We start from the raw sequence: 12,637 nt of genomic DNA, 5'->3' as shown, positions 1-12,637 counted from the left end.
CAATTCATTCCTCTGCTCTGAGTATGTTTGTTTATTTGCTGATTTTTGTCTCAGATTTAGCCAACAGAGCTAAGAATTGTGTGTTTGCGAAGCCGTGCAGCAGACATCTGTGATGCACTGCTGACATTCTCTCTGCTGAAATATGGATTGCTGTCTTTCAGTTCCAGCGTCCCCGTGCCCATTCCCTGACATCTGCCCTTCATTACATGGCTCCCGTGCGGCCGAGACGACAGATTGTCTATCCTCTGCGAGAGCTTGGCGCGAGCGCTCCGTCGGAGCAGGTCTCCAAGGATCAGGTGGGTGACAGCGGCGGCAGCAGGCGGGAGGCACGCTGCCAGCTTCACAGGGCCTGGCAGATGGGCTGGCATTGCCCTCCCAGGGCTGCTCCTTAATTACAGCGGCCGCAGCCCGGCGCACGCGGCGCCCACCGGAGCAGAGCCCTTCCCGCTCCGCCACGGCCTCCAGCGCCTGGTCGGTGCTCTGCCTGCTGCTGAGCCCTTGCTCCTGCTGCCTTTGTTTAGGTGTCAAGCTCCACGAGTGGAAGAAAAGCAGTGTCGTGCTGCTGACTCTTTCCGTCGAGATTGCTTAAGTGCATTTTATTTTTCAGTCCCAAAGTCAGGTTTCTTCCATGCACGAGGTACCCTTAAAACACCAAGTGACTTAACAGCAAAGGAAAAGATTGTTTTCACTAGCAAACGGTTTTACTCGCAAAGAACTAGTGCGGCCTGGAGGTTCTAAATGAAAAGTGTCTTAAAATTTCATTTTTAAAATAACTTGCACTCGATTTTCTTCCATTTTTTAACATAACTAAAATTTGATGTGAAGGTGATTCCTCAAAAGAGTAACTAGTGAAGCTGAAATATTAGGAAAAACACTATTAGTGATGGATTCTCTCAGTAGGTAGTTGTAATTTCATGGAGAAACATAATTAGGGAGCTTTATGTCTGTCTACTCACTTCCAGTTGGCTGAGATGGGCTTCCATATAATATTTTTAGTGCTGTCCTTTTCTCAGTTAGTCAGTAGGTTTTGGCACCTAAAACTCTTAATTAGGCAGCAGCTGGCAAAGCGAAGTCCAGAACATGTCTGAGGCTGTTGGTCTGGCTTTGGCTTTGTTCAACAACAGCCTTCCCTGCACATGCACATCCCTGCCTTTCTTTTCTCTGCAGAATGAACTCTGATGCTTTTCTTTAAACTGCTTCTTCATCTTTAAAGTGATTGCGCTCTTCCTGAAAGAGCTCATCTTGGCATTTTTGTTGAAGCTGGAAAGTCACAGACTTCCTGTGTTTGAAAGATTTGCAAATCTTTCGTCTGCTTATGTTCATCCTGAGCTTCTCTGAGCTTCTCTGTAGGTACTGGTATAATGGTTTGAAATCTCAGATTCAAATTCCTACTTAACAGAACGGGTGAAATTTTTGCTAAGAAGTTTGGGGTTTTTGGAAAAACCCCAACTCAAGGCCAGGCGCTGTGTAAGTATCCATGCATCTGCCTCTGCATGAATTATAGATTTTTGACAGACTGTGCTCTATCAGAATGGACATCTGGCACTAAGTGCTGTGTGGTAACTTGAGGATAAAGCTAGTCTGCTGCTGCTGCTGGCTTCTCTGAAATGCCAAGAACTTGAAACCATGTAAAGCTAAATTGACTCTTGTGTTGCGTGAAAGAAGCGACCTTTGGCCACCATACGTTGGGAAGCTGTGTAACACAAGGAGCAGCCTGCCACGGGGAGCTGAGTGTACTCCTGAGTAAAGAGGTGCTGCTGCTTTTAGACCTTGGGCTGCAGCCAGGCACAAGGCACTTGCCCTCACTCTGCTCAGATGCCTTGAAAAGGAAGATTGATCCTCATCAGTAGTCTGGTACTACCCTGCCAAATCTTGTCGTGACGTTACAAATAAACTGAGGTGTATTTTATAAATTAATATGACCAAGTGTCAGTATTATCTATTATCTTTCTGCCTTTTTGTAGTGATTAAAAGGCTTCTCAGACCTACTGTAAACAGTAAGGTGCAATCTGTGAGGCAGAGAACAACCTGTCCCACCAAGGAGACAAATGTTCTAGCTCTGCAGAACGGAAAGGCTGAGAACTGTCACCTTACGAAATACAGTGACTCAAAGTGAAACACATTTTGGTTGTAGAAGATGCTAAAGGGCTGGGAAGTGAAGGAAAAAGGACATGGGAGAACAACGTTGAGAGGAAAGTGTGGAGAAGAGAGGGAGAAAGGTGAAAGGCAGCAAAGAGTCTGGGGTAGGAATTAGTGGGAAGATGTCTGAGGCCAGCACCTGCAGAGGAGTAAGGAGAAAATGTCTCCTATCATCTTTGCTTTGGTGGTTTTAAACAAGATCAGGGCAGGGTCTTGTAAGATGTTTAGATTGGGCAAGCAGGGATTCCAAGCATTTGAGACCATTCTTCATTTCTTTATCCCGTGTCTCTATCCCCGCTCACCAAGCTGGTTTCGACCGAGGGGGCTTTGCCCTCTCCTATTTGGAAGCAGCTCCTCCAGGGGTGAGTCCGTGCCTGCTTTGTTCCCGTGAGCTGGAGGGCACCTTATCACTGTGATTGCTGCTTTAGAGTGCTCTGCAGTGGTGGCAGGATTTGTCACATGAACTACCAGATGAGGATTGTAAATGCAAGTTGATTTCAGAAATGTAAAATTTTCGCTGATTGCCTGCTCTAATTGCTTGCTTGAGTATCTGTTGCTTGTAATTGAGATAATTGTGGTGGTATTCTTGCTTTGATACCCACAAGATGCCCCTTGATATCTAGTAATCAACAAATCAACATCTGCCTCTCATCTATTGCTTTTTCAGCTGCTTTCCTCTTATTCCAGCCCTTCTGGAGCTCTTGCTCCCCTTTTCTAGCTGCAGAGTGTCTTTTTTCCAAGGAAGAGCTTGGGGCTGAGCAGCTCAGCCATTCTGTGGGGGCACAGCTCCTGGTTTGTGTGTGGATGTCTGTGGGCTGTCAGTGTCTCTGTGTCTCAGCGAGTGTGGGTGTCTCCTTCAGTCTGTGTCTCCCCAGTACATTCCAGCCTGCTTAGAGCATGAAGGGAATTCACCCACAGATACAGACCCAGGGCACACAAGGAGGCTTTCCTGCTTTCTTCTTCCAAAGGCAGAAGAGAAACGGGCAATCTAACCCACAGAAGCTTTGCTCTCAGCTAATTCCTGGGCACTGTTGGTCCAGATGGATCTCATCTGTGCTGGAGAGGTGCTTTTCCTGCAGGTCTGGATCAGCTGTTACAGACAGATGAGCACAAGGTGTGGTAACCTGTTGTTGCTGTCCCTCTGTCAACTCTCTCTGTTTTTCTGTGGTGTCAGGAAAAAGCACCAAGGGGAAGTGCCCTGTGATGCCCTCGCATGGATTCCTGGCCTGCTCCCTCCTGTCTGGTGCAGGGAGCATGAGCTGTGTCTCATGGTTTAAAGGGAGCACAGATCCTTCCTCCTGTGGGCTCTCTGGCAGCTGGAGAAAGGTACAGTTAAACACCAGGAACTCACCCTATAACCCCACAGCCAACTGTTACCTGTGTGGCCATTTACCTGCAGTTCTTCACTCACCCTGTTCTCTCCAGGCCCTTGTGGCATTTCCCCTGGTTCAGTCTTGTTTCTGGTTTGAGACAGGCTTTTAGTGTGTGTTATTATTGCTAAAATGACTGTGACTCCAGAGAATTACAGAGCTTACGAGTTCTCCCTGCTCCTCCCCTATTTGCCATCCTTTTTATGAATGCTTTGCCATAGGTTTTAAGGCCATCACATGTTTTCTCACTTGTTCTCTTAAATCACAGCTCTGTGCTGCTTCATCTTTGCCTCAGAAACCCTGTGGCTGCACTTCCCAAAGGGCTGTAAATTCTTCCTTGCTTTTTCTTCTGCTTGAGATTGGAAATACATTTTGCTTCTGATTTTGTGTGTCCGTTCCTACCAAAGTCTCTGCTGAAGAGATTTGGAGAAATTGGGTAAGACAGGACTGAGAAGGCACAACGCAGGAGATGTTGAGCTTGCCTCCCATTAAGTCTCCCGCTGCAGCCCTCTGGAATGGCACAGTTGTTGATTTGCATCTGGTCCCGAGGTGTCCAGACTTTGGGACGCCTGTTGAGCAGCAGGTGTGGCAGAGGTGCCGTGTCCTGGCTCAGAATTGCACTGGCCACACGTCTGCCACCCTGGGGTTCAGGGCACAGACCTGATCAAACACTGTACAGCTGTGCCAAAGCAAAAGGAAATCTCTCATTTTTGTATTCTGGATCGGCAACCGGTGCTGAAGCGCCAACTGGCAGGAGATTCAAAGATCCAAACTCTTAATTCCCTCAGCGTTAAAACAGATTAGATTATTATTCTGGTTTGCACATCTGTCAGTCATTGCAGTCATGTTACACGAAAAACAGTCGGTTACAACAGAATCCTGAATATCTTATCAAGTGCTGCTGGCCTTCACGGTGCATGTCATTATTGGTGGAGTAGAAAACTGCAGATAATGAAATAATTTTTAATTATTTCTTCATAAATAAACAATTTATAAACTTGTTTGCTTTCTCACCATCTGGGAGCATTCTGTTCTCCATCTGCTTCATGTAATTATCAATGGTAAGGGAAGAATAGGTGATATAATTAACAAGAATAACTGATCCACGATGAAGAACAAAAATGTCACACATCTGTTGAATTATTTCCTTGTTTTTGCCCTTTTATTATTATTCATGCTATTGGTTTTATTATATTTTTATTTCATGGCTGCATTCAAGCTGTCAGGCTTTATTGCACAGTTTAGAATTGTTTTTTCTGCTCCAGCTCATAAAGAGACAGAACAGTTGCAGAAGCCCGTGAAGTGTTGTATAAATTTAGTTGGTACAGTGTGAGGTTGAAATAGAAAATGGAGGCCAAGGCACTGCAAACTCAACAGTTTCCAGTGCAGTGTGGAGGTATTTTTGTGTGTTTGTCTGACTCCATGATGATGCTGATGGTAAAGGCTATGAATAAATGGCCAGAGAGCAGTTTAAAATCACAATTAAAATAAGATCATGAGAAGAAAACACATCCTTGCTTTTTGATTCAACTTAGAACTTGTTCCATTGCAGTGTATATTCACAACTACATACTCAAATAACTTGTGAATGTAGGAGCCATCCTGGATGATACTCTGTTCTGTGAGCTTTTTATGTCCACTATAAAATTGCAGTACTTTAAAAGAGTATATGCTTACCATGTTTTGTAAAAAGTAAAGGAGGAATTAGCTATCAAGTAAAACAAAAAAAAAAATCTAAAACATTTTTGAACTTGACAGAGTTTCTCATGTGGGGAAGACTGTTTAAAAAATGGAAAGTGATCACTGATGGACTGATTGTTAACAGCACCTCACTGTCCAGACCCAGCCGCTCCACAGGGTACAGCCTGAAAATTTTAGCTCAGTTTTGATTCAACAAGGACTCGGTTGTAATAAAAACAAGGACTTAAATTTTCAAACATGGGCGAGAGGCTGGTCACAGGGGCTGCCCCAGAACAGTCTTTGCTTCTGACTGCAGCAGAGAGTGCAAACTGCATGGTTTGTCACCTTGTCGGCAGAGAAATGTCAGGAATGTGGAGAGGGAGAGGTTGGAGCGCTGTGGAGCAGCAGAGCCTCTGCTTTGGAGCCTGTGCCCATCCTGGGCAGTGACTGTTCCCCTCCTGGTGTGCAGGAATGCCCACAGATCAGCCAGCTCTGCTCCTGGAGCTGCTTTTGGAATAGCCTGGAGTCACTTAGGGGAGGGGTCACTGCTGTTTCACCCTCTCACTGTCTGCCTTGCAGCCAGGTGTGTGCCGGCTCCCTACAATACCTGTAGCAATTCAAGGTTTATTCTGTCAGTTTCAGTCCTATTTATGTTCAGCTGAAGGTACTGAATATGGCTAAAATATGGGAGGTTTTTCAGGCTTTGGGGTTTATTTTCATCATTAGGCCTCTACTAAGAGAAAGAGCAGTTACATCAGAGAGCCAAGGGAGGATGGCCAAGAGAACTCCCCGCATTTTAAAAATATCAAGCCTGATGTATCAAAGTTAAAACGGCAGAGTTCCTTCGTGTTACAACTTGTGTGTGGAATTACAAACAAAGGCTTGGTGTGGATAGTTTTCACTTAACCAGGGGAGCAGTATTAATTTTTAAAGCAGTAACTGTTGCTTAAGATGCTCATGTGCTCGAGTAATGAATTTTTAATGCTTTTGTAGTATGTGCATGGATGAAAATCCATTATTTATTGTTCTTGCCCTTGGCTGGTGAAGGTGATGGTTTTATGGCACCAGTAGACACACAAACAGGCGTTCTGAAGTGAGGCTGATAACAAATTTCCTCACTGTAAATGTCAGTGGGGTTTGTGCAATGCTGCCATTACATTTTGTTTGGAAGGCTGAGTGTCACACCGTTGTGGGAGGCACCAGATGGCATCATTAACAGGAATGTTTACCACTTATGTGCATGTGTGAAATTAAAAGTAAGATGACCTATCTTTGTTTTGAAAGCGCGGTGTCAGTGCTGTACAGGTGTTAATGATATTTGCAGTAAACTGAAATAGGCACTTCTGCTTACAAACAGGTCAGACTTGGCTCAAAGCTTTTCCAAAGCCATTTGGTAGATTGGTAACTCCAGCTTGTAAGGAGTCAACAGATATTTTTGCTACAGAAAAGTAATATTTGCTGTTATAAAATGGAGAATGATGTCTGCTTTCACCAAAACACGATTCTTTGAGCCTACAAATCAATTTCCCCTTGTATCCTGGATTATTTGTTATCTCACGTTCATTATTTTCAGTATAAAATGTAGTGATTATTGTTATTCTATTTTTTCAAGCTTTTAACTTTATACCTGTGTGACGTTTTTCAGTGGGTTGGGTGTGTTTGGATGGCTGTCTCTGTCACTTTATACCTGTGTGACATTTTTCAGTGGGTTGGGTGTGTTTGGATGGCTGTCTCTGTCACTTTGTACCTGTGTGACATTTTTCAGTGGGTTGGGTGTGTTTGGATGGCTGTCTCTGTCACTTTGTACCTGTGTGACGTTTTTCAGTGGGTTGGGTGTGTTTGGATGGCTGTCTCTGTCACTTTGTACCTGTGTGACGTTTTTCAGTGGGTTGGGTGTGTTTGGATGGCTGTCTCTGTCACTTTATACCTGTGTGACATTTTTCAGTGGGTTGGGTGTGTTTGGATGGCTGTCTCTGTCACTTTGTACCTGTGTGACATTTTTCAGTGGGTTGGGTGTGTTTGGATGGCTGTCTCTGTCACTTTATACCTGTGTGACATTTTTCAGTGGGTTGGGTGTGTTTGGATGGCTGTCTCTGTCACTTTGTACCTGTGTGACATTTTTCAGTGGGTTGGGTGTGTTTGGATGGCTGTCTCTGTCACTTTATACCTGTGTGACATTTTTCAGTGGGTTGGGTGTGTTTGGATGGCTGTCTCTGTCACTTTGTACCTGTGTGACATTTTTCAGTGGGTTGGGTGTGTTTGGATGGCTGTCTCTGTCACCCTGAGTGTGTGGGTGAGGTGCCTGTGCCTGCTGCTGCTGAGTGCCCAGAGACCCGTGCCTGCTCTCCTGTGCTCAGGCCAGGGGTTCCTTTCTCTGTGTTCCTCTCTCACAGGGATGTGGAGCTTATGGGCTCAGTCCCTGGCCAAAGCCCAGTTTGTATTTGCTGCTCTCTCCTCCTGCCCAGAAGAATAAGCCATGGCCAGATGACCTGGGCAGCAGTGACTGCTGTCAGAGACTAGAGCCAGTGTGCCTTACCCCCTTGCCAGCTTGAATGCTTTGATCGAGTTCCTGTGCTTTCCTGTCCCTCCTTTTCTCCCCAGAAAAATGGGGGAGAGCTGAGCTCTCTGCAAGTGGCACCATTCCGAGTTCATTTCTCCGGCCTTTGAAACAGAGCAGCCAGCAACTGCCAGGTCCTTACATGAGTGTGAACCGCTCGGCCCTCTCTGGGCTGGGGATCCAAATGTCAGTGCTCAAAGGGAAAAAGAGCAGCTTTTTACCATGGTAACAGAGGAAATTAAATAGATGTGTCCGTGCTCTGCTCTCTTCTGCTGCTGGTTGGAGTTAAACAAGAAATGCCTGGTTTCGTACAGAGCCGTAGGGACTGGCATACAATTGGTTATGAATATAGAGGTGAGTTTTTCTAGCAGCTGAAGATCAGCATTTACCCATGTAGGCATAATAATGGTCTAATGATACTGACTTCATTCGTAAAAACCTTGGGGATCTGTGGATGAAAATATTCGGTAAAGGTGAGGTATTATCTGTCCGAGCCACGGTTCCCAAAGAAGGGTTCTTTGACAAAGACAAAACAATTAAGGCTGCGCTCTTCATCACTCTTTCTTTTTCTGTTTTCTTTTCCTTCTGTTTCTGGTGTTTGTATCAATCTGCGAATGCTTGGAAACAGCTTTTGAAAACATGTTTGCAGAGATTTCTAATGAGGCTTTTTGGAATGCAGCTAGTATTTAGAAAACAATTCCTAATGCAGGCTGAAAAAGCATGCATTTTCCAATCAGTTTTGTTCATATCACCTTGGTAAACATTGATGTTTCTTTTTTTAACTTGTGGTTCAAATGGAGCTTGAAATTAAAATAGCTCTGTTTGCTCACCTCCCTGTTTGCCTGCCACTGTCGCTGAGCTCAGCACCACTCTCCTAACAGGTTTGTTAATTGCTGTCACTTCTTCTGATGGTTTTTGCAGTAACAGTTCAGATGGTGTAACTATCTGCTGGGGTTTCTCACTAACAAATGCTGAAGTGAAACAAAAGCATTGCAGGCAGATGTAGAATCCCACAAGCCAGGGCTGGCAGGGCCCCTCCGAGTAGGTGGTGAGGGATCAGTGAAGATGCCAAGAACACAAAGGAGGCTGCCCTGTGTTTGCCATGCAGTGCCCCTGCAGCCCTTCTCAACGTGGGCCACTGCAAGCTGCTTGAACTGCAGCCAGCACTTCCCTGAGCTGTCCTGAGTAGTGCTCAGGGTCTAGTAAAGTCTAAGTTTAATGGTAGGCTTGATGGCCTTAGAAGTCTTTTCCAAACGAAAGGATGCTGCAAATTCTGCAGCCTTAGGGAGCCTTTGCATGAGGAGTCCCAGAGAAGCCTGCAGCAGCTCTGACGCACCAGTGAGTGTTACTGGGATAGACTTTGCAGTGCTCAGCTCAGAACACAGTGCTGTTTTCTTCCTGTCAGTGCTGAAATGCACAGTCCATTAGTTTTTTACATTTTAGGGTGCTCAATTTCCTTGGTTTTGTTTGTTAGAATGAGGCTAATGTTTACTATAAACCCTGACCTATTGTAGAACAATTATTATAAACATATGTAGAAAACCTACAGCTAGCCCAGGGTCCAATGTTTAAAAACAGAACTAAAAGGGGCTTTAAAACATTCTGGATGCGAGTTTGTACTGTCAACATATAATGTAAAGTTGTGGGTAAATGTACCATGAATCCATTCCCAAGGCATGTGCAGAGCAAACAGGAAAGCTGGGCACCAAGCTGTATGTGGTTGGAAAGTGCAAAGGAAATAGTGTGTTTGCTGAAACCTAATCGATATTTCACAACTCTTTTTCCATTGGTTGCTTGGGGCAGAAGGATGTGTGAGTTCTGGATGCCACAGATAAATCTTTCTGTGGCCATGTTGTGCTGAGATGGTGAGTGAGAGCCGTGGTTCTGTGCAGGGTGTGTGCTGTCAGTGTTTTAATGAGCTCTGCTCCGAAGGCTCCCAGTGATGCCACTGGCTGTCCCCCGTGGGCTGGTGCCAAAGGGCCACCCCTGCCAGCCCTGCTGTCCCTCTGCCCCCCAGACAGGAACAGCATGGAGGGCAGGGGTGCCAGTACCCCAAATAACCATTTGATAACCAAAGAAAATTCTCCTTCCTGGGCTACACGTGCCTTTTCTACCAATGGCAATTAATGCTTTTTACCTTGTGTTAGTTAATGATTGCTGGTTTATTTAATAGATTGGACACAAAATAAACACGTTAGTTTGCTATTGACCTATCAATTATGATGTCTGATTACCCCTCTGGGGAGCACAGGTAGTCATTTGTCCTGACATTTTGTTAAAATGCGTGGTATTATGGGACCAATCCCCCTAATTCCTCACTCCCTGGGGCCGTTTAGTGTACTTAGCTGTAGAAAGGTGATTTCTGGAGCATGACAGCTGTTGGTGCTGGGGCCATTGTGTGGGGAACAAAACGGGTTATATTCTGCTCATAGGCTGCTTTTGTGTCACTGATACAGAGGCCATTTCATAAATGAGACACAACTCTTCCCAGGGAAATTGTATTCCCGCTTTCTTTGCTGCAGTGCATTAAAATAAACCACCAGCACAGCAGCAGAAGGAGATGTTTGAGCTTGGCATTGCCTTAAGGCCTGTTGGGTTTATGCTGATGGCATTCCTAGCTATTTTCATTGATTAGGTACATTACCAGTAGTTTCTTTTCATGGTTTTTACCATTTCATTAATTTAATAAGAGCTGCATTTCAGCACAAACATCACTGAATCATTTTTCCTCCAGAAGTCATTGCTTTTCTAGAAAGTTGCAGGTCTGTGTGTGCAGCAAGACGCAGCCTGTTAGAATTGCTGTCTGCCAGTCCCAGGAATGTGAATACCAAGGTGAGGGCACAGACTATTCCACAGCTGACTGTGGGACTGGGAGAGCTCCACACGTGTCAGCACTGGCAGAGCAGCAGCTCCTGTAGCTGGGGTATAACCATTTAGTGTGTCAGAGTTTGATTTCAGGTAGTGGGGGATGTCTGTAATACTTGGCAATGGTTCTTCTCATTTCCTAAAATCTCCTCAAAAGATGTACACTTCCAGGGAAACACATGGGGCTTTTTCAGTTTCTGAAACGTGGAAGCGTTCTAGACGTAGTCTGTATGATTTAATTTATGATTCAAACTCTTTTTGCTGGCAGATCCTTGTGTAAGGGGTGTTCAGACGTTTCCAGAGCTCTGGGTTTGAATGGGATTCTGGAGGTTCTCTGTGGGGTCTTGGCTATGTCCTGTGTAACCCTGGTTTGGAGCAGCAGGGTGGTTCTGTCCCTCACCCAGGCATTCTTCCCTGTGGGCCTGTGCTGGCTGCCACCCAGCTGACCTCTGTCAAGCACCCACCCTGGGCTGGCAGACTTTTTGAGATATCTTCTGGAATTTCCCCAGGGCAGTCCAGCCCCTGAGATGAATGTGGCTCACCACTGGATGTCATTGTTGCACTGTGGTGAACTGCAGCTCAAAGAACATTTATCTGGCAGTAAAAAATAATGTTGCCTGGCCAAAGGTGAGATTGAATCTTTCCACATTCTGAATGACTTGCTGTGCAGTTGTACCATGGGGCAGGGAATTGATCTATAACGCTTCCTTAAGGGACGGGACAGCACTCTAGTACTGGAGTTGCACGGTGTGGTGGGGCTGTGCTGAAGCCTCAGCTGTGGAGCTCCACCACTGCAAAGACATGGCATGAAAGATCTCTTGGGGATCTCAATGTGCCACGTACTTATTGAGAAAGCCCATGTAATTACCCACAGCTTTCAAAGTAAGTACTTACTCTTCATCTATTGAGTTACTCTATCAGCTGATACATAGAGAATATATTTCTACTCTACCTCCATAGAAGGAGTTTAGAGGACTTAATTTTATTAGTGCTGTCTCCTATTTGTAGTGGAGGAAAACCTGTTAGAAGCCTTAGATTGCTTCCTTCCCAAGTGCCACAGCAGGAATTTATGCAAGTGTCTGACAAACAACAGAAGCAGCTCCATTTTGTATTGGTCTTCCCAGTGCATTTATGAACCTTCAGTTACCCATTCTGTGAAATGGGAACGTAGGCAACCCTGAGCAGTAGGAAAAACACAAAGAGATGGAAAATATTTCCTTGTCTTTCATCAGAAATCTGAAAGCTAAATATAGTTAAGGTGAAAAAAACCCCTGTCAAATGCAGTAACATGTCTTGTCTCTTAACTGCATATTTGTTTGGAGGATCTCTGTTAGGTAGTGAGACCTAGAGACGCATTGAAAAAACCAAATGGAGTTTGGGGGAAAAAAAAAATGGAAAGAAAAAACATGGAGTTTATTCCCCGAGTTGGAATGTGCATGAAGTGGTGTGGAAGCTGAAATTAGTAATTACCAATGTGGCAGTAAGATTTGTGACTGGGCTGCTGGTCCCAGTGTCATTGAGGTACTCCTTCACTCATGTGGCAGCCTGGCTTTCCAGGTAGCTGCTCTGTATTTAAGAAAAGAGAAGGATAACTTTTGGAAAGGGGGTTTTCAATTAAACACACAAAACCACTTGAAATAGACGTTCCTAATTAATTTACAAGTAAAACCATTTCCATAAATAAACCAGCAAGAGTAAAGATTGCTCTAGGAGGTATAAAAATGGCCTTAGCAGTATGTAAATACAAGTTCTTGAGGTGTTTGATAAATGGCAGTGAGTGATAGCAGAGGCAGTGTTTGGTCTTCTCCTGCAAGGATTCTAGAGCATCTTGCTCTGGAGAAGCCAGACCATTCAGCTCTTGTCATTTTCTGTGACCTATTAAATGTGCACATATTCCACATATTTTAGTACAACTTACCTGGTGCTGTGCACAGAAAAATGGTATTAGTCGTGTCAGTGACCATAAGAAGTTTTGTGTGAATGCAAGGTAATGCATCACTGAGATTTTGATTCCTAGCAGGCTTTG

The 12,637-nt window shown here is 44.8% G+C and overlaps 1 protein-coding gene across 50 annotated transcripts in view; it reads left to right on the top strand.

The window, feature by feature from the left end:
• The window catches only part of CFAP61 (cilia and flagella associated protein 61), a 95,131-nt gene that overhangs the window by 28,620 nt on the left and 53,874 nt on the right, over positions 1-12,637 (top strand). For all 50 annotated transcript variants that reach the window (XM_086879361.1, XM_086879378.1, XM_086879362.1 and 47 more), the window contains one exon: positions 162-296. In XM_086879361.1, coding sequence (XP_086735487.1) covers positions 162-296 — 135 coding nt within the window. The remainder of the gene's footprint in view (positions 1-161; positions 297-12,637) is intronic.

Source organism: Cyanistes caeruleus, chromosome 2, assembly GCF_971803275.1.
Source record: "Cyanistes caeruleus chromosome 2, bCyaCae1.hap1.1, whole genome shotgun sequence".
Taxonomy (NCBI): Eukaryota; Metazoa; Chordata; class Aves; order Passeriformes; family Paridae; genus Cyanistes; species Cyanistes caeruleus.
The sequence above is the reverse complement of the archived record's forward strand: the minus strand, read 5'-3'. Positions and strand labels throughout refer to the sequence as shown.